Source organism: Phyllobates terribilis, unplaced genomic scaffold (assembly GCF_046119375.1).
Source record: "Phyllobates terribilis strain yellow unplaced genomic scaffold, ASM4611937v1 Scaffold_7__3_contigs__length_470593459, whole genome shotgun sequence".
In the NCBI taxonomy this organism is placed as follows: domain Eukaryota; kingdom Metazoa; phylum Chordata; class Amphibia; order Anura; family Dendrobatidae; genus Phyllobates; species Phyllobates terribilis.
Window position 1 is genome coordinate 92,811,106 of NW_027362767.1, and position 27,113 is coordinate 92,838,218.

Below are 27,113 nucleotides of genomic sequence, written 5' to 3' on the forward strand. Positions count from 1 at the left end.
AAAGATCTTAAAATTCCCGCTGAGGTGTAAGAAGCTTGTTGATGGTTATAGGAAACGATTGATTGCAGTTATTTATTCCAAAGGGTGTGCAACCAAATATTAAGTTGAGGATGCCAACAATTTTGTCCGGCCCATTTTGGGGGTTTTGTTAGGTATGATGTCCAATTTGCCTTTTTTTTTTTTTTTTTTTTTTTTTTTTTTTTGTGTTCCAATACACACAAAAGAAATAAACGTGTGTGTAATTTTATAGGAGAAATACTAAATTTTCTGAAACACTTTAAAAGGTGCCAACACTTTCGCCCACGACTCTTTATATACACTGCTCAAAAAAATAAAGGGAACACTTAAACAACAGAATATAACTCCAAGTAAATCAAACTTCTGTGAAATCAAACTGTCCACTTAGGAAGCAACACTGACCATCAATTTCACATGCTGTTGTGCAAATGGAATAGACAATAGATGGAAATTATTGGCAATTATCAAGACACCCTAAATAAAGGAGTGGTTCTGCAGGTGGGGACCACAGACCACATCTCAGTACCAATGCTTTCTGGCTGATGTGTTGGTCACTTTTGAATGTTGGTTGTGCTTTCACACTCATGGCAGCATGAGACAGACTCTACAACCCACAGAAGTTGCTCAGGTAGTGCAGCTCATCCAGGATGGCACATCAATGCGAGCTGTGGCAAGAAGGTTTGCTGTGTCTGTCAGCGTAGTGTCCAGAGGCTGGAGGCGCTACCAGGAGACAGGCCAGTACACCAGGAGACGTGGAGGGGGCCGCTACCTCTGTCTTTGTGCAAGGAGGAACAGGAGGAGCACTGCCAGAGCCCTGCAAAATGACCTCCAGCAGGCCACAAATGTGCACGTGTCTGCACAAATGATTAGAAACCGACTCCATGAGGGTGGTAAGAGGGCCCGACGTCCACAGATGGGGGTTGTGCTCACAGCCTAACACCGTGCAGGATGCTTGACATTTGCCACAGAACACCAGGATTGGCAAAGTCGCTACTGGTGCCCTGTGCTCTTCACAGATGTAAAGCAGGTTCACACTGAGCACGGGACAGAGTCTGGAGACGCCGTGGAGAGCGATCTGCTGCCTGCAACATCCTTCAGCGTGACCGGTTTGATAGTGGGTCAGTAATGGTGTGGGGTGACATTTCTTTGGAGGGACGCACAGCCCTCCATGTGCTCACCAGAGGTAGCCTGACTGCCATTAGGTACCGAGATGAGATCATCAAACCCCTTGTGAGACCATATGCTAGTGCGGTTGGCCCTGGGTTCCTCCTAATGCTGGGCAATGCCAGACCTCATGTGGCTGGAGTGTGTCAGCAGTTCCTGCAAGATGAAGGCATTGAAGCTATGGACTGGCCCGCCCGTTCCCCAGACCTGAATCCGATTGAGCACATCTGGGACATCATGTCTCGTTCCATCCACCAACGTCACGTTGCACCACAGACTGTCCAGGAGTTGGCGGATGCTTTAGTCCAGGTCTAGGAGGAGATCCCTCAGGAGGAAAATTATTTTTGGGAAAGAGGAGATGCTAACTAATAGTGATCACCAAAATGATAAAGAAAAAAATAAATAAATAGTGATCAATAGCAATATCAATCTATGAAAATATATCAATTTATTAAATACAAATGTTTCCTGACACATATACATGTAGTAACAAACTAACAAACATATAAAACACCATAAAATAGTGGAAAAACACCACTGTCTAAGGAGCCAGCTGATACATTATAATAGAATCACGTATATAATGATACAACAAATACTATAAATGATAATTCAATGAATGAAGAAATACAGAGCGCACAGGCTCAGTGCAATATCTGTGATGGTCAATGATGCCTAGACCCTGCAATGCACTAGTTAAATAACAGGGTAAATGTGTAAAGGCAAGTAAAGCACATAAAAGGCTGAAAAAGCAGAGTATGGCAAAAAGCAGTACCTGTTTCCCCACACTGAATGGTGCCCCCAAAAAGTACGATCCTAATGGAAAACCAAATGGGTCCCTACAGCTAACATAAGCTAATGACCACAGCGGAACCTAAAGCACTGAATAAGGGGATGATACCAGAAAGTGAGAGCCTGTGCTGAAAAAAATATAAATAAGAACAGCTGGCGCCGCGGAGCCCAACGCGTGTCGCCACTCACGGTGGCTTCATCAGGGGCATATGCCCATTTGGTTTTCCATTAGGATCGTACTTTTTGGGGGCACCATTCAGTGTGGGGAAACAGGTACTGCTTTTTGCCATACTCTGCTTTTTCAGCCTCTTATGTGCTTTACTTGCCTTTACACATTTACCCTGTTATTTAACTAGTGCATTGCAGGGTCTAGGCATCATTGACCATCACAGATATTGCACTGAGCCTGTGCGCTCTGTATTTCTTCACTCATTGAATTATCATTTATAGTATTTGTTGTATCATTATATACGTGATTCTATTATAATGTATCAGCTGGCTCCTTAGACAGTGGTGTTTTTCCACTATTTTATGGTGTTTTATATGTTTGTTAGTTTGTTACTACATGTATATGTGTCAGGAAACATTTGTATTTAATAAATTGATATATTTTCATAGATTGATATTGCTATTGATCACTATTTATTTATTTTTTTCTTTATCATTTTGGTGATCACTATTAGTTAGCATCTCCTCTTTCCCAAAAATAATTTTCCACTTGTTAGTTCATGAGATGCTGCAGGTAGATCCCGTTTATTAGATGGTGCCCTCCTCATTTATGGAGATCCCTCAGGAGACCATCCGCAACCTCATCAGGAGCATGCCCAGGTGTTGTAGGGAGGTCATACAGGCACGTGGAGGCCACACACAATACTGAGCCTCATTTTGACTTGTTTTAAGGACATTACATCAAAGTTGGATCAGCCTGTAGTGTGTTTTTCCACTTTAATTTTGGGGGTGACTCCAAATCCAGGCCTCCATTGGTTAATAAATGTGATTTCCATTGATGATTTTTGGGTGATTTTGTTGTCAGCACATTCAACTTTGTACAGAACAAAGTATTCAATTAGAATATTTAATTCATTCAGATCTAGGATGTGTTATTGGAGTGTTCCCTTTATTTTTTTGAGCAGTGTAGATTATCCAATCTCTCTGAGGTACTAAAACCTCACAACCTCCACTTTTATGGGTATTTGATTCAAATTGTGCAAGTTTTTCACCCACACACATCTGCTGTTACGTGAAGCCGAGCGCCTCTGTACCTATCCAGCAAATGACATAACTGCGTATTTTCTGAAGGCCATGTGCGGAGCTCAATGTGCTGTAGGGTGACGCACCCATGTATCCCTAAGCTGAGCAAGTGGTTGGGAAATAATCCATATGTTCAAGGGAAGATGATGGTATATGTGAAGATCTGCTTACATTTGTGTGTCTCGGGCTGCACTGTGATTCTGGTCCCTCAATGTTCATTTCAGACAAGTTGCTTGACTAATAACATTTGTAAGACTTGTTCAGAAAGACAATTCAGCTGTAAAAAAAATTTTTTAAAAAAGGGAAAGCAGGTCAGACTTAACATGCCTTAAAGGGTTTGTCCTTTAACTACTTTAGGACAGCACCTCTTTCCAGCCTCCTGGCATCCTGCTTGCTGAGGGCAGCGCACTCCAGCTGTATTGACTTTTGGATCAGTGGCATTATTGCCCCGCTGGTGTGACCTGTGCACCCCTGGTGCCGCTATAAGGGTCAGCTTGGCTGTGGCACTATCAGAAGAGCACAATGGCATTGAGGCTGGCAAAGTTCGGAGCTGAGCATGTGCTCCATTTATCCTGGCCCTCTTCAGCGCAGATCTTTTCTAAAGAGCTTGTAAGCACTGATCTCGTTTAGCCACAACTGATAGATGGCAGCAATGGCCAGTCTCTTTGGCAATGAGTCATGGACAATAAAATGAAAAAATGACTCCATCCTGGAGAATCAAGGTATTTTAGTGATAAGTAAATTGCATAGTTGCTTGTTTTTACAAGCACTTTGTGATTTTGCTCATCTAAAATGGGAATAACCCTATAAGGGACAAAGTCATGTACAACTTGTTATAAACAGTTCAAACTTGTTGGAATTTTGTAATCTGTTCCCACATTGCAACGCAACCACTTTGTATCATCATCACATGTAGTGAGTGTAAGTGTGACACCACAGCCTTGTTCTACCTATTGTGTCCCCTATTTCCATATAGATTGTAAGCTTGGGAGCAGGGCCCTCACTCCTCATGTAACTGGTGAAATGTGATACATTGTATTGTTTATATTGTCTGTACATGTCCCTACTTAATTGTAAAGTGCTGCAGGATATATTGGTACTATATAAATAAATATTATTATTTATTATTCGTGCCCTGCAACCTTAAGGCCCCGTCACACATACGAGATCGCTAGCGAGATCGCTAATGAGTCACGGGTTTGGTGACGCAATAGCGATCTCTCTATATCTGACAGGTAACAACAATCAGGCCCCTGCTGTGAGATCGCTGATTGTTACAAAGCTTCCTGGACCATTCCTGGGTCGTTGCGCTCCCGCTGGGCAGTGTGCATCGCTGTATTTGACACCTTATCAACGACCTCATTAGCGATTCAGAACTGAGACACGTACACGTGCATAAATCCGACTTTTCTGCGCTCCTCGTCCCCGATTGGTGGTCGCTACTGCGTCCTTGTTTTTTCAGATCCCAGCAGCGTCCTCCGGCTGTGACTCCACTTTGAAGAAAACAGGCATCTTTAGCGAGGTAGGTATTGTTTGGGGTCTCAAATGAGTTACCATTTTTAATGGAGACACAGTAGAGATCCCATCTGACCGGAGCCGCAGTGTTAAACCAAGGCCACCCAATCAGAACGCAGTAGCGTCCATTAATTGGAGATGAGGGGGGCACGGAAAAGTGATTTTATGCACGCCTTTCTGACACAGTACAGTCCCTATCAAGGTGTGGATCGTTGAAATAGCTGCTGTGTGAAATCGTCCCAACGACCGCCGAGATCGTTAGTTAGATCGCTGGGGCGGCCGAGATCGTTGGGAAGTTCTGCATGTTTGACATCTCCCAAGCGATCACATAACGACTCTTCAGCGATCCCAAAACCGTGACGCAATAACTATCTCGCTAGCGATCTCGTTATGGGTGACGGGGCCTTTTACTCTTGCTATGGCTCTTTTTAACATTTGGATCAGGTGAATGATGGGGAGTAGGTTGCCTGGCGTATTCACATAGAAGAGCTGTTTGTTACTAGTAATGGTCTTTGTTCACACCTCTCCATTGTTTGTCACCTTTTCCCAAAAATAGTGTTAAGTGTAATAAATGGCTTTTGTGCCAAACAGAAACATTGGTATGGCCAATGGAGCGCAAGAGGGAAAGATCTGGGTTATTTGGGGGGTTGAATTTCTACAGCGGATTATTTTGTTCTCCTAGAGTCTTCCTGTGTATGGGGGTCGTTTAGTCTGCATTTATGTTATTTTTATACATGATCTGAAACATTGATTTTTGTAGAGAACATAGGGGTTACTGTCCTGCTGATGGCTTCCATTGTCCACCTGTGGATAGGGCACGGCAGGGGGGCTTCTGCTTCAGCCGCTCCCCACACAGGACACAGAGGGAGGAGGAGGGTACGGCTGTTCTCCTGAGAAACATTGAAGATTTCAATTTCATTTGTAATATGAGACACCATAGGATAAAAAAGGAGCAGATTGAGACAAGCCTATTTTTACCTTTTTGTATGCATTTTCTGTGTTTAGCATTCCTTTAAAATAGCAGTTCTATGGTCTGTCTTACCAGGAGGCTACTTCTTTCATTCATGCATTTTATTTTTAGTTATTTCACATTTTTGGCATAAGTTTTCTCACCCTTGCAGCACTGCCTTCACCCAATCCTCTAGTGATGATGAACTTGTCCTGTTCAGATTCTGCTGTTTATACTCATACTGTTATTTATTTTCTCAGATATACCCTATTCTTATTCCCGCCACATCTCTGCTTCTTGTAGATCTTGCGTGATGAGTTGTGCTTTGGCTATCTCGATAACCAGCTACATGTTGAGGTTATCTAATGGTACCATACTGTGTGTTGTACGGCTAGATATATCGACCCGAGTTCCTGCTGATTACTTGACCACTGTGTTCTTCCATTAGCAATATATGTGCAATAAATGTGGCGTGTTAAAATCATACATTTTCCCAATGCCGTGACAGCGGGGGCTAGGGAAGTGTGGTGTTACAACACTGAACTTTTGTATTGCATCAATCTGTGGTGCAATTTCTTCTAACTGATATTCTCGAAATTCAGAAATATTTTACTTTATAGTCCCTGCCAAGAGAATAGGCGCTGATCTGCAGCTTTCAGCAGCGGTCACTACACAGGGTGTGGAGCTGTGCCATACATGCCTCCAGAGCGGATCAGCGGGTGTGCCGGTTGTTGGACCCTATGACCTGATATTTATTATCTATCCGTGTGGTAGATTATACGTTTCTCTACTCTTGGCAACCCCCTTAAGGGGCTAATGATGCTTATTAAGCGGTACCCTCTATTTATAGTATAGTTGACCGGACGCTTGTTTGGTTGCTTGAGACAATGGAAGCTGATTTTCTGATCAGTATTACTCATGTTTCCGGTGTCTATACTTGCTCTTTCTTTCCCCTCGGTCTGACATCTTTTGGTCTGCTCCCTGCCCCCTCGGCTGGTGGGTTTTCACCAGTGTGGTCTCCTGCTGTTATTGATGTTCTGCCTCAGCTGCTGGAACCACATAAATGTCCTGGTCAGAAGCTCGGTGTCTGTAGTGGAGATCACTGTGTATTCTCAGCTGTTCCAGCCACGTGGACGGTTCACGCTAAATATGGAGTCTGCAGGGAACAAACCATCTGCTGTATGACACATTACTGATCTGCAGTCATCCTGTCTGGACTTGCTCATGGCCTCTCTTTTTCTCTTTTGCATTTCACTCTTCATCTTTGTACTCTACATTAAGATTTAAAAAAAAAAAAAAAAAAAAAAAAGTTATTTTTTTTTATAAGTTTTGTGAGATAAGAAAGCATTTGTTGGTCATAGTTAATGTCCGATGTCCAGTAAAAGTGTTTGGTAAAGTCTATCAATGGGCTTTTTACACTGCAGCAGTCATTTTATTCCCAATGGGGCCTCGCTGATATCAGGGCTGTTCTTCTGCCATCGATCAGGCTGGTATACCATGTTATTATTCTGTATACATGTGCAGCTTGCTGGGCTTTCTTCTACAGCTAGGCCCTGCAAAATGTACATTCTGAGCAACAGAAACAAAAAATATATATAATATTTTTTCTTTTTAAATAGTTTGTTAAATATTTGTCCAATGTAAAGAGAACATTATTCCTGTGTAGGTTGGAGATAGTTGAAAAATGGTCTGAAAATAACATCAAGGCTCTGATAGTTAAGGTTGGAAGAAGACAAAAGTTCATCTAGTTCAAGCTATAACATAACATGGTTCAGAGGGCGGTATAAACCTGATGATGCGATAATTGCCCTGTATTAGGAAAACAATCCCTAGATCAATGCCCCATCACAGAAGCTTGTACCTATAACCTGCAATATTATATTTTTTCAAGGATGGCATCCAGTCCCCCTTGTACTTTTTTGTAGTGAATCAACCGTGACCACATCATGTGGCAGAAGGTTTCATACTCGCTTCTCTTAGGCTGTGTGCCCACTATGCGTTGTTTAAGCATTTCCGCCACGGAAACGCTTAAACGCTTGGTAGAAGGTCTGCAATGGTCCCCAATGATAATCCGCATGTGCTGTGCACTTGCTGCGGAAATTTCCGCTGCGGATTATCATTGCAGAAAAATCCACAGCACTACCAATTATTTTGTGTAATCGTTGCGTTTTTGCCGCCATTGACTTTCATTGAATCGCTTAATATCCGCATCACTACATGTGCACATGCGGATATTAAGCGATTCAATGTGCGGATGGTACCCAGGTCTGGAGAAGAGGAGACTCTCCTCCAGACCCGGGTACCACAGTACCTGTAGTTAAAAAAGAATTAAAATAAAAAATAAACATATACTTACCTTCTGATGGCCCCCTGTCTGCTCCCGGCGGTGCTGCTGGCTCTTTGGCGGCTCGCGGTGGTGTAAAAGGACTTTCCATGACGTCATTTAGTCATGTGACAGGTCATGCAACCGCTGACGTCGGCAGTCGCGTGACTTGTCACATGACTAAATGACGTCATGGAAGGTCCTTTTTAGAGCACTGCGAGCCGCCAAAGACACCGGACGGCACCTTACAGGAGACCAGGGGCCATCGGAAGGTGAGTATGTTGTTTTTTTTTTTTGTTTTTTTTTTTTTACTATTGATGCTGCAGCATCGTAACTTGGTCACACTATATATGCCGGTTGCATGGATTTATATAGTGTGACAAAGTTGTCCAGCACTTTTCCAAGTGATGCTAAAATCGTTTGGAAAAGCGCTTGACAACCCGCATGCGAAATCGCATGTTCAAAACGCTTCACAAACACTTCTACCTGGCAGAAACGCTCAGGAAACATCTGCAGCATTTCTGTATCGTGGGCACATAGCCTTACAGTAAAGAATTGCCATATGTGATTATAATTACACTTTTCCTCTATAGCAGGGATGTCAAACTCAAATACACAGAGGGCCAAAATTAAAAGCTTGGACAAAGTCGTGGGCCAACCTTGATATTTATTAAATGTCTACAATTGAAGAAGTTTTTCCTTATCAAATATAACGATAAACCTTTTCATATGGAAAAACCTAAAGAGGTGGTCCCAAGAACAAAGTACATTTTTGGAAGAATATGTTATGCAAGAGTAGTAAAAAGCATATGGCCCAATTTAAAGATGTAATAACGAAGGATAAAAACCTTGAGTAATACAGATAATGAAGTATGATGTCAACAAAAGAGCCCCCCAAACACAGTAAGATACCCTCACAGTGAATACCTCCACACGCACTGTATGGTGACTCCCATCACAGTAGGATTCCCCAACTGTAATCTCCACACAGTATAATAGACCCCACATAGTCCTCCACACAGTATAGTGGGACCTGCATAGTGCCCCACACAGCATATCACGGGCCCTGCGTAGTGCCCCACACAGCATATCACGGGCCCTGCGTAGTGCCCCACACAGCATATCACGGGCCCTGCGTAGTGCCCCACACAGCATATCACGGGCCCCACACAGCATGAGACGTCAGACACAGAGAGATAATGATGGCTTCCAGGATGCCGATACAGTTGGAAGTGCGATACTGGGCGAGGGGCTTTGTCTGGAGCCAAATATGCTCACCCTGCAGGCCACATATGGCCCATGGGCCAGAGTCTGATATATGTGCTCTAGGTGTATATGATGCCCCCTTGTCACTGTTGCAGGCCTGTGTGTAAAGAGATCATTAGAAAGATTAGTTTTTGAAGCCAACTTTGGTGAGCCGTGCACAATACTAAGGCGCAGGCATCTTAATGAATTTAGTGCATTGTTTAGCTGTCATATTCCACCACAACAAAAGTCCACCATTCAGACAGAGTACATTTCAGTTTTTAGTTTACGCTCCATTTTTTGCTGTAAATTGTGATGAATATTCCCATCTCTCGGCTAAACTCCACTCACTTTTCAAAAAGAGATCGCTGCGGGCCAGGACTTGTGTAAAATCTCCAAGTTACAATTTTTGCACATTTACTAGTTTTACAATAATTTTCCAACATTTAAGTAGTTTAAAAAAAGGGAAAAACTGGCATGTATGATGACTTAAAATATTTTTATGCAGTCCACAGCTTATTATTACTAATGATATTTACACATTTCGCAGTTATGCTTTGGAGCCATGCGTTTATATAGACTGTTCTTTCATGAGCAGTACTTATGGGAAAGCTTATGTGTATGCAGGTGTCCTGAATCTAGGGCAGTGGGCACTATGTAGTATAAATTTATATGTTCTTATCTCTTTTTACGTGCAGTATGCCCCCCACCTCCGGAACCAGAAAATGGTGGATTCATTTGTCACCCTCCACACTGTGAAAAGTCCTTTACCTCGGGTAGTGTCATCGAGTACTTCTGTGCAGAGGGATATATGTTGAAAGGAGAATATAAATTCCTTACGTGCAAGAATGGAGCCTGGAACCCACCTATGGGAGTAAGCTGCAGACTTAGCCAAGGTAAGTCGCCTTTTGTTTGCCTACATTTTTTTTTTAAAGGAGTATTCTCAAGTTTCTTGAGCAGCTTAGAGCAATACAGTCTCCTTACTTCATGACATAAAAGGGCAGGCACTCCTCCTTGAGTGACAGGTCTGGTGAATAGTAGAACTGTAGTATTATTACAAATACAAAGCTCAGCACACGTACTGCTATAACACATTCAGCTGTCAGTGGTTTGTTCTGGAGTGTACACTTATCACTGTATTTAAACATAGAGATAACAGGATATTTGAACAAGCACATACAGGTGCATCTCACTAAATTAGAATATCATCAAAAAGTTAATTTATTTCAGTTCTTCAATACAAAAAGTGAAACTCCTATATTATATAGAGTCATTACAGAGTGATCTATTTCAAGTGTTTATTTCTGTTAATGTTGATGATTATGGCTTACAGCCAATGAAAACACAAAAGTCATTATCTCAGTAAATTAAAATAATTAACAAAAAAACACCTGCAAAGGCTTCCTATGCGTTTAAAAAGGTCCCTTAGTCTGTTTTAGTAGGCTCCACAATCATGGGGAAAACTGCTGACTTGACAGATGTCCAGAAGGCAGTCATTGACACACTCCACAAGGTCCCAGAGTTCCAATTTTCATTTGGAAATCAAGGTCCCAGAGTCTGGAGGAAGAGTGGAGAGGCCACAATCCAAGTTGCTTGAGGTCTAGTGTGAAGTTTCCACAATCAGTGATGGTTTTGGGAGCCATGTCATCTGCTGGTATAGGTCCACTGTGTTTTATCAAGACCAAAGTCAGCGCAGCAGTCTACCTGGAAATTTTAGAGCAATTCATGCTTCCCTCTGCTGACTATTATCAAGAGGAAGATGAGACACCAGACCCAACAATACAGACGAGCTGAAGGGTGCTATCAAAGCAACTTGGGCTTCCATAACACCTCAGCAGTGCCACAGGCTGATCGCCTCCATGCCACGCCGCATTAATGCAGTAATTGATGCAAAAGGAGCCCCGACCAAGTATTGAGTGCATTTACTGAACATACCGTATTTTTCGGACCATAAGACGCACCTAGGTTTTAGAGGAGGAAAATAATAAAAAAAAATTTTAAGCCAAAAATGTGTTCATGATGCACTTTTAAGGGGGAGGGGTAATGTCCCCCAATTCTGACAATATGCTCCCCATCCCCTTCCTTTTATATGTGGTCCCCATCCTTATCCTGGTATGCATGGCACCCCTCATCCCCATCATGCTGCACATAAAAAAAAAATAAACACTCCTACTCACCTCTCTTCTCTCCCCCAGCGCTGCGTCCTGTCTGCCCGCACTGATCTCTCCATGTGAGCCGCGCATGACGTCACTGCCATGCACGGCTCACATGGAGAGTCACTGCTCCCCACGCCGGGACTGTGTGCGCGAGGAGCAGTGACTTCACTCTCCTTCATAGCCGGCACACAGTGTAGCCGCGCTGCGGCTCCTGCTGCTGCCGGCTATCTCGTTTGCCCGCTTCTTAAAGGGCATGAATATTCACCCCCTCCCCACGCCAATGGGGTGTCCGGTCTCCCCTGGTAATAACTAGAAGTAAAATTAAATGGATATTAGCGTGATTGTTTGTCTAGATTAGTGAATATTATATTGAAAAATGTATATTATATAAGATCGAACAAGACCTAATTGAGTGATATTTACCTGTTATGCTACTATATTAAATTTATGAGCTCCAGCTCTTCTTTTTTTTCCACTAGCCTTCATTTCCTGTTTTTGTTTTTTAACCCCTTTACCCCCGAGGGTGGTTTGCACGTTAATGACCAGGCCAATTTTTACAATTCTGACCACTGTAACTTTGAGGTAATAACTCTGGAACGCTTCAACGGATCCCCCTGATTCCGAGATTGTTTTTTTGCGACTATTGTACTTCATGATAGTGGTAAAATTTCTTCGATATGATTGGAATTTATTTGTGAAAAAATCGGAAATTTGGCGAAAACTTCGCAATTTTCAAAATTTGAGTTTTCATTCCCTTAAATCAGAGAGATTTGTCACACAAAATAGTTAATAAATAACATTTCCCACATGTCTACTTTACATCAGCACAATTTTGGAACCAAAATTATTTATTTTTGTTAGGACATTATAAGGTTAAAAGTTGACCAGGGATTTCTCATTTTTCCAACAAAATTTGCAAAACCATTTTTTTTTGGGACTACATCACATTTCTGTCATAAAGGCCCCTCAAAGTGACTTCAAAATACCCAAAAGTAACACCATTCTAAAAACTGCACCCCTCAAGGTGTTCAAAACCACATTGAAGAAGTTTATTAACCCTTCAGGTGCTTCACAGGAATTTTTGGAATGTGGAAGAAAAAAATGAACATTTAACTTTTTCACAAAAATGTTACTTTAGACCCCAATTTTTTTATTTTTGCAAGGTTATCAGGAAAACATGGACCCCAAAATTTGTTGTTCAATACCTCCTGAGCACGCAGATACCCCATATGTGGGAGAAAAACCCTGTTTGAGCGTGCGGCAGGGCTCAGAAGGGAAGGAGCGGTATTGGACTTTTTGAATGTAAAATTTGCTTAAATAATTAGCGGACGCCATGTTGGGGAGCCCCTGATGTGCCTAAACAATGGAAACCATTTGGGAAACTAGATCCCTCAGGGAACTTATCAAGATGTGTGGTGAGCACCTTGAATCCCCAGGTGCTTCACAGAAGTTTATAACATGGAAAAATGTGAAAATTTTATTTTCACGGCTCCAACAAAAATGTTTTTCAGCCTCCAATTTTGCATTTTCATAAGGTTAACAGGAGAAATTGCACCATGCAATTTTTTGGGGCAATTTCTCCTATGTAAGCAGATACCCCATATGTGGGGGAAAACTACTGTTTGGGAGCACGGCAGGGCTCAGAAGCAAAGGAGCGCCATTTGACTTTCTGAATGTAAAATTTGCTTGAATAATTAGCGGACACCATGTCACGTTTGGAGAGCCTCTGATGTGCCTAAACAGTGGAAAACCCCCCCCACAAGTGACCCCATTTTGGAAACTACACCCCTCAAGGATTTTATCAAGGGGTATAGTGAACATTTTGAATGAACCCAGAGGTACGACACAATTTGATAAAATTAGGTCATCATATTGATTAAGTTGTCATTAGTCTTGAGCGTAAGTGCTCGCTACTTGAGTTTATCGGATACTCGTGTATGCACCCAGTATCATTGGTGCTTGAGTAACATGCTCGAAGGCCCCGTCCACATGTTTCAGGTTTTTTTGGCTGTATAACAGCTGCAAAATTTATGGGGCGGAGACTCTAGCACCCGGGATACTCGGTGCATACCCAAGCACCAGATGCAAATTCAAGTAGCGAGCACATGCGGGCAACACTAGTCACCATATCGTTGTCATTTCTTTTCTTTACTCTTGAAAAAATCCCATCCCTAGCACAACCCTAACCCTAGAGTTTATTTTTTACGCCGTTCGGTATAAGTGATTAGACGACTTTATTCTTCGGGTCGGTGCGATTACAGCGATACCAGATTCATATCGGGTTTTTATTATTGACAGCTGTCACACACTAAAAGACACTTTTTTTTTTTTTTTGTTAAAAGACTAGTTTTTGCATCGCCATATTTTGGCCGACATAGTCATGTGACGGCTTGTTTTTTTGCGGGACAAGTTGACATTTTTATTGGTACCATTTTCGGGCACGTGACATTTTTTGATCGCTTTCTATTCCAATTTTTGGGAGGCAGAATAAACAAAAACCAACAATTCGGGAATTGTTTTTTTTATGCTTTTCGACGTGTGGTAAAATTGATGAGGCTGCTTTATTCTTCGGGTCAGTACGTTTACAGCGGTACCACATTTATATTTTTTTATGTTTTGGCGCTTTTACACAATAAAAACTTTTATAGAAAGAATTTTTAGTATTGCTTTATTCTGTGAGCTATAACTTTTATTTTTCGGCTGAAAATTTTTTTATTTGGCAGCTTGTTTTTTGCGGGACAAGATGACATTTTTAGCGGTACCATTTTTATTTTTTTGATCGTGTTTTATTCCATTTTTAGTTTGACGGTATGATAAAGCATAGTTTTTTGCTTTTTTTTTTTTACCGTGTTCACTAAAGATGTTAACTAGTGGGACAGTTTTATAGGTCAGGTCATTAGGGATGCGGCAATACCAAATGTGTACTTTTTTTTTCATAATAATTATTTATGGGTACAATATGTTTTTTATTTTTTTGGATTATTTTTTTTTATATTTTTTCAATTTTTTTTTTCACTTTCTGACACTTTTCCACTTTGTCCCACTATGGGACTTTCACTTTTTGCAGTCTGATCGCCTGTATAGCATAGAAAGCAGCAGCATCCCTGTGCTATACAGCCTGTCAGCGCTGCACAGGGAGAAGTTAATTTGATCGCACACTGCACATGATCAAAGTAACTTCCTGCTGTCTGGTGACCCGGATGTCATCATGATGACATCGGGTCACCATGACAACTCCCAGGACCCGGCAGAGGCAGCGTGGGACGGCAGAGAAGAGGTAAGTAAGCAGTGCTTACCTCCTCTTGCCATTGGAATGCTGCGATCGACTTAGATTGCAGCATTTCGGGGGTTAATGTGCAGGGAGCCGTGCGGGACTGTTCCTTGCACATTGTCACAGCTGACACCCAGTAGCGATCGCCCTGCACAGCTTGTGAGCGGGCGTGATCACATTTGTAGTAATAGTACGTCTCTGCCCAGTAGGCCCAGGGCACAAGGATGTACTATTACCATAAATGTCAGAAAGCGGTTAAACATTATTTGATAATAAAAATTTGTTTTTATAATCTATTTACGTGTCACTTCTAGTTATGCCTAGGGGAGATTTGACACCTGGTAATTCTTTGTTTATATGTTTGCCAGTAACAGTGCAATTTTAAGATGTAACATTCTAAAGGGACAAATCTGGATACAAAAAAATAAAGACTGTCATTACATTAGAAAAAGCAAGTTAATTGCAAACTTGCTGATTTTCCTGCTGCTTAACTAGTTAAAGCAATATAAGAACTTGAGTTCAGTGTTTGCTAATTCTTCACATTGACTTTTAGAAACCAACAGAAATACCAGCCTGGGGGTCCCAACACTATCGATTGTTGCCTCAACTGCAAGCTCAGTGGCCTTGATACTGCTTCTTATTGTCTTGTTTGTTCTGCTACAGCCCAAAATCAAGTCTTTCCACCATAGCAGGTAAGTGAATGTTCGTCAGCAGATCGCCCACTTTCCTAACAGAGTCATCCGCTGTGTACATGAGCAAACTTCAGCAGTGAGCGCAAGTACGTGACTAATGGTTTCTGCAAAACCAGAAAGACCAAATTCAGTAATTGCTGTAATCTGGACAACTATTAGTATAAATTGCCTGGAAATGTTTAATTTGCTTTATAGGCTTTATGGGAGTGGTGTATCCTAAAAAGGATGTTAAAGGGTGTTTTTCAGTACCTTGATGGTTTGAGGAAGGGTCGTAAAATATTAGAAATCAAGAAACCTATTACTAGCTGGTAGTGTTATCAATGTTGCCAACAGTTCCTAGTGCTGAAACACCATTGTATGTATCAATAAATATGGCCAGTGTGATATTATAAAACTACTGAAATGCAAAGGAGCTCTCAGAAAGGGAGTGCCCCTTTTAGGAGATGGCTGCCCTATAAGTTAAAGAGGTTGTCCACTACTTTTACATTAATGACCCATCCTTAGGCTAGGTCATCAATGTCTTATCGGCTGGTACCTGGCACCCCCGCCGATCAGCTGTTATCAGTCTTGGCGATCAGAAGTACTCCCTTACCGAGCTGCTCTGTCTACTTGTAGTAGCCGCCGCATGGTACTGCACATCTGCCTCCTATTGAAACCAATAGGAGGTGGATGTGCAGTACCCTGTGGCGACCACGAAAAGTAGACAGAGCAGCTCAGCAAGTGAGTACTTCCAGGTAACAGCCGATGGCAGCTGATCAGCGGGGGTGCCGGATGTCGGACTCCTGCCGATCAGACATTGATGACCTAGCCTTAGGATAGGTCATCAATGTGAAAGTAGTGGACAAATTCTTTAAGGTCTAACACTTTAAACGAGCCTTACAACATAAGGGCTCAATCAAATATCAAAGAGTTTTCTTACATGCAAAGATCCGATTTTCAGCAGTGTTTGGTCAGTTTCCACCATCTGGGTTTCATCAGTTAAAAGAAATCAAATCTTCTCCCGCCCATTGCAATGTTAAGAACGGACAGCTAACGGAGCGCACACTGATGGCGTCCGTGTTCCGTCTGTGATTTTCATGGACCCATAGACTTGAATGGGTGGCACAGATGAAAAACAGACATGCCTCTGTGATTTTGTTTTCCGGACACACAAGCCGCAAAAAACACGCACATGTGAACAGCTCCATAGACTAGAAAAAGTATGTGTTCTCTCTGTCAAAACACGAATAGAACATGCACATGCAAAACTGGTCAGAATGAGGTTGACAAAGTATTATTGCCAAAGCACAATCTCCTACAAAAAGGAAGCGACTCATCTGTAGACGGATGTCTCCATGTTCTCCTCTCTTTACTACAGTATTGGTGACAGGGTGAAAGGCCTGGCTCTCCACTGTTTCTCTGCCAGCTGATGGTGGCCGCAAGTAGAGTCTTACTGGCCAGGCACTGGTTTCCTTGATAAAAAAAATAAATAAAAAGGGGGAGTGTACCTGTAAGACATTCACTGGTAAAAGGGAAGACGCGCCCTCCTGAAAGATGTTCTAAAGAAGAGCTTACATTGCAGTTACCTTTCAATATACGTCCCTGTAGTTTGTATTGATAGACTTGATCAGTGGGGGTGGCCGTCCAGTGGGGGGGCAGCCTTGCTCTGTGCACTTGTATGGAGCGAGGTCACTCCCGCTGGATGGGCACTGGCCGGGTATATGCAATATGCATATCGCATACATCACCGACATTCCTGGCTCAGAAACCGGCGAATCCATATTAAGAGAAGATATACTTAAGATACAAATGATAAGCCACATGCACAGTTCTTGTTCAAAAACAATGCATGCGCTGGGGGATTCATAAGTCTACAGTCACACAGAGTGACTGCAGACTTATTTTAGATCAGACAACCCCTTTAATAAAAACTGTTTTTTTGTATTGTTCGCACTTAATTTCTTGTCTTTAACAGGCGTGAGGCATGTGTGCCAGGGGAGCAAGTATCTATTATGGTTGATGGTGTGCAAGTTGCTCTTCCTTCTTACGAAGAAGCCGTGTATGGCAGCGCAGGAAACTGTATCCCTTCTGCTAGTTCTCGTGTCCAGATAGTATTATCTGAAGGACCAGGGGAGGATCAGGACCTACAGCAAGAGGTGTCTCGCTCTGACTCTGGGGGACAACCTATGGGGACTAATTATGTCACAGACCAAACTATGGCGACTACTTCACAATACCCAGCAGGCAGCACACCGCGCTCAGAGACTGTGCTGGTCCACCAGACGTCCTCACAGTGGGCAGCTGGAGCAGAGAGCCGGACATTAGCGCGGGAAGGAGCAGAGTCAGAAAGCAGTGATGTGCACAGTCTCCTGTCCCTGTCCTCCGAGGAGTACACAGATGGTGAGTCGTTCTGCATCACAAGCCTCCACAATGGACAGGTGGCTTCTCTAATAGGCGGACTTCTGGTCTATACCCTTTATCTCTAGATTTTAACATTTATGAGGGCTGGAATGTAAGCAATTGTAGTACTTGCCTTAATACTGTAAACGGTTATTTTTTTTTTTATTTTTGGTTGGTATTATTGTACAGTGCCACAGGGAGATTATGGCAATATAGAAACTAGTGGCATACTATAGCAAAGATATTCAAGTCCACTATTAATAGTAAGGGGTTATCCAACTTTTGATGGGAAAAAAAATCAGCAGCGGGCCATTTGCAAGCTGCCAATTTGTATCCTCACTGGTCACGTACTGACATCTTGGCTCCCAGCTTTGATAAGTAGTTGGTCTACTACTTGTGTCACCACTACAAGCACTGATTGGCTGACGCAGTCACGTGGCAGCTCCACTGCGGGCACGTGGCACCTGGCTGTGTATAAAGACCAGGGGGGCACTGTTGGCAGGGAAATGAGGTGAGTGGCATTAGAACATCTGCTGCTGTGTTTGTTTTTTCCAATCCTGGATATCCTTGTTGAAGGAAAGATTGATGAAGAGGATTTCTGCTAATCACACTAACGATGATGCTAATAGTATGACACTGACCTTTGAGCTGATGGATCAGATATCTCTATAGAATCATGATCCTGGATGTAGGTATTATGTTTCAGAGTTCTATTCACTTCTGTAGCTACCTCTTTAAAGGGGTATTACAAGGAGAAAAAACAATTATACCCACATTCAGTCAATAATTATAAAGGCTCATATTCCCTTTACCATTCATATGTGCCACTTAATGTGATTTTACAATTACTCACTGAAGTCCGAGTTCTGAGTGCTCACCCTCCATGCTGGGATGCTGCGTCACAGGTCGCGGGGGCTTTTAGTTCCTTATGCAAGCTAGCCCCATGGCCATGCTTCTTCGTGGCTGTGTGCATGCTTGGTGTTCCCCCTACTGTTCTATTCTAATGTTACTTATTCTGCACTGCTTTACTGCCCTTATGTATGTGTACTCTCTTGGCATATCCTGTGCTTTCTCCTTTACAACCCTTGTGACACCTCAAGGGCCTCCTCACCGCTTCCCCTTCTTTCAGAGATTGTATGTTATGTGACATGTCAAGGAGTGTAGAGAGAACTATGAGTTGGCATAGAGATTCAAAGAGCCATGACTGTACACCTACTCTTACTGTCAATCAATCTCGGATCGTGCTAGATATGCAAATCGGAGGGTGTAATGGTGCTTTGGCCACGGCAGGGGTGTATTGAAGCGCCCTCAGTTGCATATGCATTAAAAGTGAATTTTTCTGTAACTACTCCACCAATGTATGTTACTGGTATGATTTTTTAGAGCGGCCAAGTCCCCTATATTGATGATTAAATAGCTGAATTGATTTCCCTTGTAAGAGGTGTTGTGCCTCTGCATGGCGCCGCTGTCTTTGCACATTGTGTGTGGCCCTCACTACAGAACGTTGTGTTGGCCGGTTGCAGATCTTGGTGCAGGTGTAAGTGACAAATGAATTTGAATCAGTCTTGTCTTTTTCTAATGCTTTTAGATGAGTAATAAAGCAAACCTATAACCTAGTTTGTTTCTTTTTTCTCTGCAGATATCCCTCTGCTGAAAGAAGCTTGAACACCTCGGCCTTGTGACTGGACCTGCAGGATCTCTACAATCTTCCTGCTCTGCCCTTCTGTACTCACAGGAGCTCTGGAGCTGACAATTCGTGCCTCCCCCATTTCACTGCGCACAGACCGTATCCCCCCCCACTGCAGAGCACTGGGAGCAGATGGTCTGAGCCTTGCTTGCAGAGGTGTACAATTATATCTCATATGTATGTGTTATACTATAGGCTATATACTGATATAGGAATACCCCTGTGATGGGGGCTGGATCTTACTCCTGGCACTTATCCCTACAAATTCTAATAATGCCTCTTGGCCTTCCCAATGGTTTCAGCACTCGCACAGAAATACTTTTTGGCTTTCCGTAAAGCATACACTCCTGTGTACACCATATATACGGTCCCTTGTAATGGACCTTTTGTCTCAGGCTGGCGCTAATCAAGTCTACTAATGCGGTAGGCACCATGCAAAAAGTCCAGTGCAATATTTCTTGTCCGGAGCAGCACAGGGCATGGATCCCTCATCTCTCAGATAGGCTCCATATGCCTAATAAGCTGGCTGCATTTCATACCTACAGTTTATTAGGATTCGCATTATGTAGAAATACATTACACTTACTCTGACAAGGTGAACAATCTTTATACTATCTCTGTTTTCATGTTGTGCATCCACGTCAGCAACATGCGCTGCCTTGTGAAGTCTAAGGATTTTCTCAGTCTTTGCCCTTTCTGCCACCAAGCCGTGCTGTCTAAAGTTTAGTGCAGGTATAAAGGGGAAATATATTACCGTGCTCTACAATACCATATCTTTTAAAATTGAAGACCACATTTGCACTCTAAATTGTGGCTGATTCTCAATATTAAAGAGGTTGTCTGCTACTTTTACATTGATCCACTCTTTAGGATAGGCTATCAATGTCTGATTGGCCAGGATCTGACACCCAGCACCCCTGATCAGCTGTTATCGCTGCCGACCTTAAAGATAAGGGCATCAATGTAAAAGTAGTGGACCACCTCTTTAAGCTTAAGGCTTAGTGCCCACGATGCAGAAATGAAGCAGACATTTCCCTGAGCATTTCTGCATCCCCTTGGCAGAAAACAGCATGCGGTTTTTGCCATGCATTTTTCCAATGCATTGTATAGGCAAATACGCATGCAGAAACACCCAAGAATTGGTCATGTCCGTATTTTTTCTGCGAGTAAAATCTGTGCGGAAAAAATCCTAACCATGTGCACAGAACGTCATGGGATAAGTTATGCAATGCGCTTCTGGAGCATTTCCGCGCTACAAATCCGCACCAAAAATGCATCATGGGCACACAGCCTAAGACCAAATGAATACTCCCTAGAAGTAACACTATGGACCTGACTCCCAATGATGGTTTGGGTGTAGATTTTGCATTTCTATAATATTACGTCAGTCCGCTTGTACTTTACAAGAAAAAGTGGACGGTGGCGCCTGTTTTCGATGGGTTGAATCTGTGTAACGGGAGTGTACATAATTGACTGCTGCTGCTCTTCCTTCCTGGTGAGCCGGGGAATTCGGGTGTAGGAATCTAGGAGCGCACTGTCAACGCCAGAGGAAAATTAAATCCCAATGCAGTACTTTGAGGCAGAATGCTGATGCTCACCTCATGCAGAGTCAAAAATCGGTTTGTACATCTATAGCATCGTCAGCCACTCTCCTGACAAGGGCGCTGGTTCCAAAGTCAAAAATCTGATTTGTGTATCTGCATTCTGCCTCAAAGTATTGCCCCTGGATTTATCCTCCGATGCTGACCACGCTCTCCTAGTTTCCTCCACACTTTTTTTCGGCTTTATTCTACAAGGAAATGTCTTTCACAATCTACTCTGTAGCATCATGTTTACACCTCTATTGCTGACTCTTTAAAAAAAAAAAAAAAAAAAAAAAAACACTTGAAACCTATTTCCCCTTTTAAAGACGGGATTTTTCTCACCAGGGCTGGGAAATTATGAAGGGTAAATTATTTTTGAAGGCAATAAGAGTCCAATCCACCAAAGCTTGTACCATAGTGCATGTAATCAGTAACACGGTGAGCCCAGAAGGTGATGTGTAGAGAGGAAAGGCCATATTGGAAACGGGATGAGGTCCGGTAGGAAGTGACCACCATAGTAATCAGGGATGTGTGGAGGTGTAATGGGGTATTATGCAGGAAATCTTGACCAGAAGGTTAATGCTTTAAGCACACAATATTCAGTGAGGTAAACTGGATATTATTGTGCAAAAGATACAGGAACTGCTGAGAAGGCGGATGGGGGGGGGGGGTAGTTAAGCAGGAGCTGAGAAGGGAGATGGGAATCTTACAAGAATGAGTATCCTTTACTACAGGAGACGAACGTCCCATGCACACTGCACAAAGAGCCCGTGGATGTGGGCATCCTGGTGTAGGTGTGCATATGGAATTGTGTGTGTGTTTGCTTTTTTTTGGCCTTTTTTTGTGTACCATATAAATATAAAATGGACTGTTCAGAGACTGCACTGTGGGGGATCAAAATATTTTTGTGCCACCGATCCACTCTTCTTTTTGTTAAACACTCATAAAACCACCTCTCTCGTACACAGTGGGCGCCATATTTATGAGCAAAAGCAGTGACAATATGGCCTGTTCATCGCTCCACAGTACAAAAAGCTGCACTTTGGGGTAGATTTGTTATTCTCCTGTAATGTCCTATTTGAGTCCTATCTAGATGACGACATGCTTTGGAATATTGAAGTGCCAATGCCCCTTCTGTAGCTGTTGGCTGATAGCTATTTCCCCATACATATGCACACCTAGTCGAGTGTGGATGTATTCTCCATTTGGAGACACCTTAGGCAACAGCTTATCTCTGGTAAGAACAGAGGATCAGGCATGCTAAAATTCAACATGTTCAATCATTTGTTTGCAGAATATGTGTAAACGGGAAAAATTGAAGCGACTGGAATAATCATTAATGGTTTTAATAGGATCCTATTAAAGGGGTTGTCCACTACAAGACATCCCCCTTCTCAATCCCTATGTTCCCCCTTGGAAAATAATAACACTTAGGGAAGATAAGAATCGTAATGCAATGCTCTGCTGGCCCGTTGGCTGTCCCGAACCAAGCGTGATAGCTGCATAGAAATACATGCTGTCACGCTGGGGTCGGGAGAGCTGACATCTAGTCCGAGCATTGCATTGCGATTCTCGTCCAAGTTGTACAGCCGTCGGACTCTTCCCTTGTACTCGCCGCCAGTGCTGCTTCAGCAGTGTCTTCACTGGCTCTATGGTTATCATGTGACATTGGCTGCATAACAATCAGCGCTTGTGTCACTCTCCCCGCCTTTGGACGAATCACATATATCCAGATGAAGGGGCTATATTGCTGAAACTGCAGCGTAGGGGAATATAGATGTTATTTTACTAAGGGGAAATATAGGGGTTCAGAACTTGTTGTCCGAGAAGTCCGACAAAGTCAATAAATCCTGAAAATCGTTAATATGGTCCCATACAACCAAGGGATAGGACATGATAAAGGGAGTGGGGTATATGTACAACTGCAATAGATCTGGTTTGCCCCAAGAGAGATAATTCGATAACAAATATGAATTCCATCGGGGGGAAAAAAAAACTGCGTAGAATCTTAGTATACAGGAGGTACAGTAGATCCCTAAAAGGTTATCTGTACAACTGGGTGTACATGGCAGCATACATAATATATACAGAAGTAATATACTCCGTATTTAAGAATGCTTTAATTTAACAGGATTCAATCCCCAAAGAAACATTACCCAAAAATCCAATCCCAAACATTAACAAAAAAAATATGTTACAGAAATCCTAATACTGTCAGGGTATATTTATTTACAGGAGACCGGTAAATCGCTCCCATTGTGTCACGTCTGGATGGTCATTCCAACAGATGAACAGCTTACTAATCGGCTGCCTGCACTGTGTCTAGCTGGCGAGGCTATTCTTCTAGTGCCACTTCTCCTGTCCATCTTTTCCACAATCAGATGTGCAATATACAATTAGATGTGCGAGGTCTTGGGACCTGCGCAGTCATTCAACAACTTGTAAATAACTTTCCACAGACTCCTTTGCAACTGTAACCAAGGCTTTGCTTTAATTTGTGGGGGTCTTTATGTTTTCATTTGTTTTTCTTTGTTTTTTTTGGGGTGGTGAACATTACCCTCTCGTATCAGGTGATTTGAATCTCTACTCAATGGCTACAGAGTTTAGAGCAAAGCTTACAGCCCTGATCGTCACATGAGAAAAGTGCAGAGAAAACCACACGAATGGTGATCTACCCTATACTGTGTACCGTGCGGCATGGCAGTCATCCAGTGTCTGTATAGTAGGGGGCACTGCGTGCAGATGTACAGGACCTGTAAACCCCTCTGGTGCCAGGATGATACATTATAAATAAATCACAGCTTTATTCCCTCTGCTCTGACTGTCACCCTGGACATTGCTGTGGGGCTGAAGATAATATTTTAATATTTGTACAAAGTAATTTAATTTTAATTGTTCTATGTATATAACTGCATTTCTAAATAATAAAAGTTTCTTTTAAAATTAAACTTTGTAATATTTTTTTTTTTTTTGTAAAATAAATACATTGTATTATGAAGAAATCTCCTGTGAAGAAACATCTATGCTATAAATTTTAATAATGATATAAGGTTCAGACCACACAGTTGGGCACGTAAGCTCAGATAACACACGCCCAAAAGTGTATACAGTCAGCATGGATGTCAAGACCACGTCCACCATCGGGACATACTTTATTATTTACACTGACATTATATAGTTTTCTTTGCAGTGGCCTTCTGTATAGGAAAGTGTAGTCTGCTTTGCTTTCCTAGATAGTTAAACAACCTGTATGTAATGATGAGGGAGCATGCTCAGATATAGTGTTTGCCGAGCGAGTGTGTTAGTGTCCCCGCAGCTGCATGATTTGAGGTGGTTAGGCAATCCCCGCATGTGTTGAGGCTGTCTAACAAATAGGAAATCCCTGCATGTGTTGAGGCCGTCTGTTAGGCAATCTCCGCATGTGTTGAGGCTGTCTAACAGACGGCCTCAACACATGCGGGGATTTCCTATTTGTTAGCCTCAACACATGCGGAGATTGCCTAACAACCACGAATCATGCAGCTGCGTGGACACCAACATATTACTCGAGCACGCCCGAGATACTCTAATAACGCCCAAGTATGCTCTGCTAACAGTCGCATACCGGCAATGCGAAGGCAAATAAAAAAAGTTTTGGACTCCTTCTGGTGAATGATTGCCTATTAGGACGTTACAGTATACAGTCATGGCCAAAAGTATTGAGAATGAGACAAATAGTAATTTTTCCAAAGTTTACTGCTTCATTTTTTGTAATGGCAATTTGCATATACTCCTGAATGTCAAAGAGTGATCAGCTTAACAGCAATTACTGTACTTGCAAAGTCAATATTTGCCCAGAAAATGAACTTTAACCCCCAAAAGACATTTCAACATCATTGCAGTCCTGCCTTAAAAGGAGCAGCTAACATCATTTTAGTGATTGATCCATTAACACAGGTGTGGGTGTTGATGAGGACAGGGCTGGCGATCAATCAGTCATGATTAAGTAAGAATGACATCACTGGACACTTTAAAAGGAGGCTGGTTCTTGGTATCATTGTTTCTCTTCAGTTAACCATGGTTATCTCTAAAGAAACACGTGCAGCCATCATTGCACTGCACAAAAATGGCCTAACAGGGAAGAGTATCGCAGCTACAAAGATTGCACCTCAGTCAACAATCTATCGCATCATCAAGAACTTCAAGGAGAGAGCTTCCATTGTTGTCAAAAAGGCTCCAGGGCGCCCAAGAAAGACCAGCAAGCGCCAGGACCGTATCTTAAAACTGTTTCAGCTGCGGGATCGGACTACCAGCAGTGCCGAGCTTGCTCAGGAATGGCAGCAGGCTGGTGTGAGTGCTTCTGCACGCACTGTGAGGCGGAGACTCTTTGAGCAAGGGCTGGTTTCAAGGAGGGCAGCAAAGAAGTCACTTCTCTCCAGAAAAAACATCAGGGACCGACTGATGTTCTGCAAAAGGTACAGGGAGTGGACTGCTGAGGACTGGGGCAAAGTCATTTTCTCTGATGAATCCCCTTTTCGATTGTTTGGGACATCTGGAAAACAGCTTATTCGGAGAAGAAGAGGTGAGCGCTACCACCAGTCTTGTCTCATGCCAACTGTAAAGCATCCTGAAACCATTCATGTGTGGGGTTGCTTCTCAGCCAAGGGAATCGGCTCACTCACAGTCTTGCCTAAAAACACAGCCATGAATAAAGAATGGTACCAGAATGTCCTCCAAGAGCAACTTCTCCCAACCGTCCAAGAGCAGTTTGGCGCCCAAAAATGCCTTTTCCAGCATGATTGAGCACCTTGCCATAAAGCAAAGGTGATAGATAACTAAATGGCTCATGGAACAAAACATAGAGATTTTGGGTCCATGGCCTGGAAACTCCCCAGATCTTAAGCCCATTGAGAACTTGTGGTCAATCATCAAGAGACGGGTGGACAAAAAAAAACCAACAAATTCTGGCAAAATGCAAGCATTGATTATGCAAGAATGGACTGCTATCAGTCAGGATTTGGTCCAAAAGTTGATTGAGAGCATGCCAGGGAGAATTACAGAGGTCTTGAAGAAGAAGGGGCAACACTGCAAATATTGACTTGCTGCATTAACTCATTCTAACTGTCAATATAACCTATTGGTACTCATAATATGATTGCAATTATATTTCTGTATGTGATATAAACATCAGACAAACACTAATAAAAACCAGAGGCCACAGATCATGTGAAAATATAATTTTGGTGTCATTCTCAAAACTTTTGGCCATGACTGTACATCTGGAAAAGCTTGCAACGTATACGGTTGGCTAGGTGCACATATTCAATGTGCACCTAGCCTCACCTGAGTTTTAAGGTTCAATGTATTGTATGATGAAAAAGAAGGAAATTCTTTACTACATCCATTCAAGTTGACATAACAGGATTCAGTTTCCTACCATTAGATGCAGACTTAGAGTGACAGTGACATCAGAGGCTAAATGTTTTTTGAAGAGTACTCATTATTAAATTTTGTTTTAATCCCATCATGACATGTGCCGTACATCTACGGCACGTGTCGTGTCTCTCCCTTTGGCGCGGGCTCCAGCGATGAGCCCACACCTTTCCAGGCACATGACAGCTGATTTGATCAGCTGACATGTGCCCCTAACAGCCGCGGGTGGAATCGCGATCCACCTGCGGCTGTCCATTCTGCTACACACAGGCGGTCTGATGATCGCAGCTTCTAATCTCCCATGGATTAATTTGATCGGTAAACTGCGTAATGAGAAGAAAAATCAAACTGCCAGAATTTCGTTTTTTTGATTGCCGCAACATTGCAATAAAATGCAAAAACATTGGATCTACTCCAAAATGGTATCAATAAAATCGTCAGCTCAGCGCGCAAAAAATAAACCTTCACCCGGCCCCAGATCTCGAAAAATGGAGACGCTACGAGTCTCAGAAAATGCAACTTTTTTTTATAACAAATTTTGGATTTTTTTTTTCACCACTTAAATAAAAAAGAACCTATACATGTTTGGTATCTACGAACTTGTACTGAGCTGGAGAATCCTAATGGCAGGTCAGCTTTTGCATTTAGTGAACATGGTGAAAAAAAACAAAAAACA

The 27,113-nt window shown here is 42.5% G+C and overlaps 1 protein-coding gene and 1 long non-coding RNA gene across 2 annotated transcripts in view; one reads left to right on the forward strand and one right to left on the reverse strand.

The window, feature by feature from the left end:
• SUSD6 (sushi domain containing 6) overlaps nt 1-23,973 on the forward strand; it is a 47,583-nt gene extending 23,610 nt beyond the window's left edge. The window contains exons 3-6 of the mRNA XM_073638988.1: nt 9,956-10,153; nt 15,238-15,376; nt 17,331-17,755; nt 19,395-23,973. Of these exons, the coding sequence (XP_073495089.1) occupies nt 9,956-10,153; nt 15,238-15,376; nt 17,331-17,755; nt 19,395-19,420 (788 nt within the window). The 3' untranslated portion in view covers nt 19,421-23,973. The remainder of the gene's footprint in view (nt 1-9,955; nt 10,154-15,237; nt 15,377-17,330; nt 17,756-19,394) is intronic.
• LOC141153820 (uncharacterized) overlaps nt 5,797-27,113 on the reverse strand; it is a 124,600-nt gene continuing 103,283 nt past the window's right edge. Inside the window, exons 3-4 of the long non-coding RNA XR_012247360.1 lie at nt 9,291-9,375; nt 5,797-6,960 (exon numbers count right to left, since the gene is read on the reverse strand). This is a non-coding gene — a long non-coding RNA (uncharacterized lncRNA). The remainder of the gene's footprint in view (nt 6,961-9,290; nt 9,376-27,113) is intronic.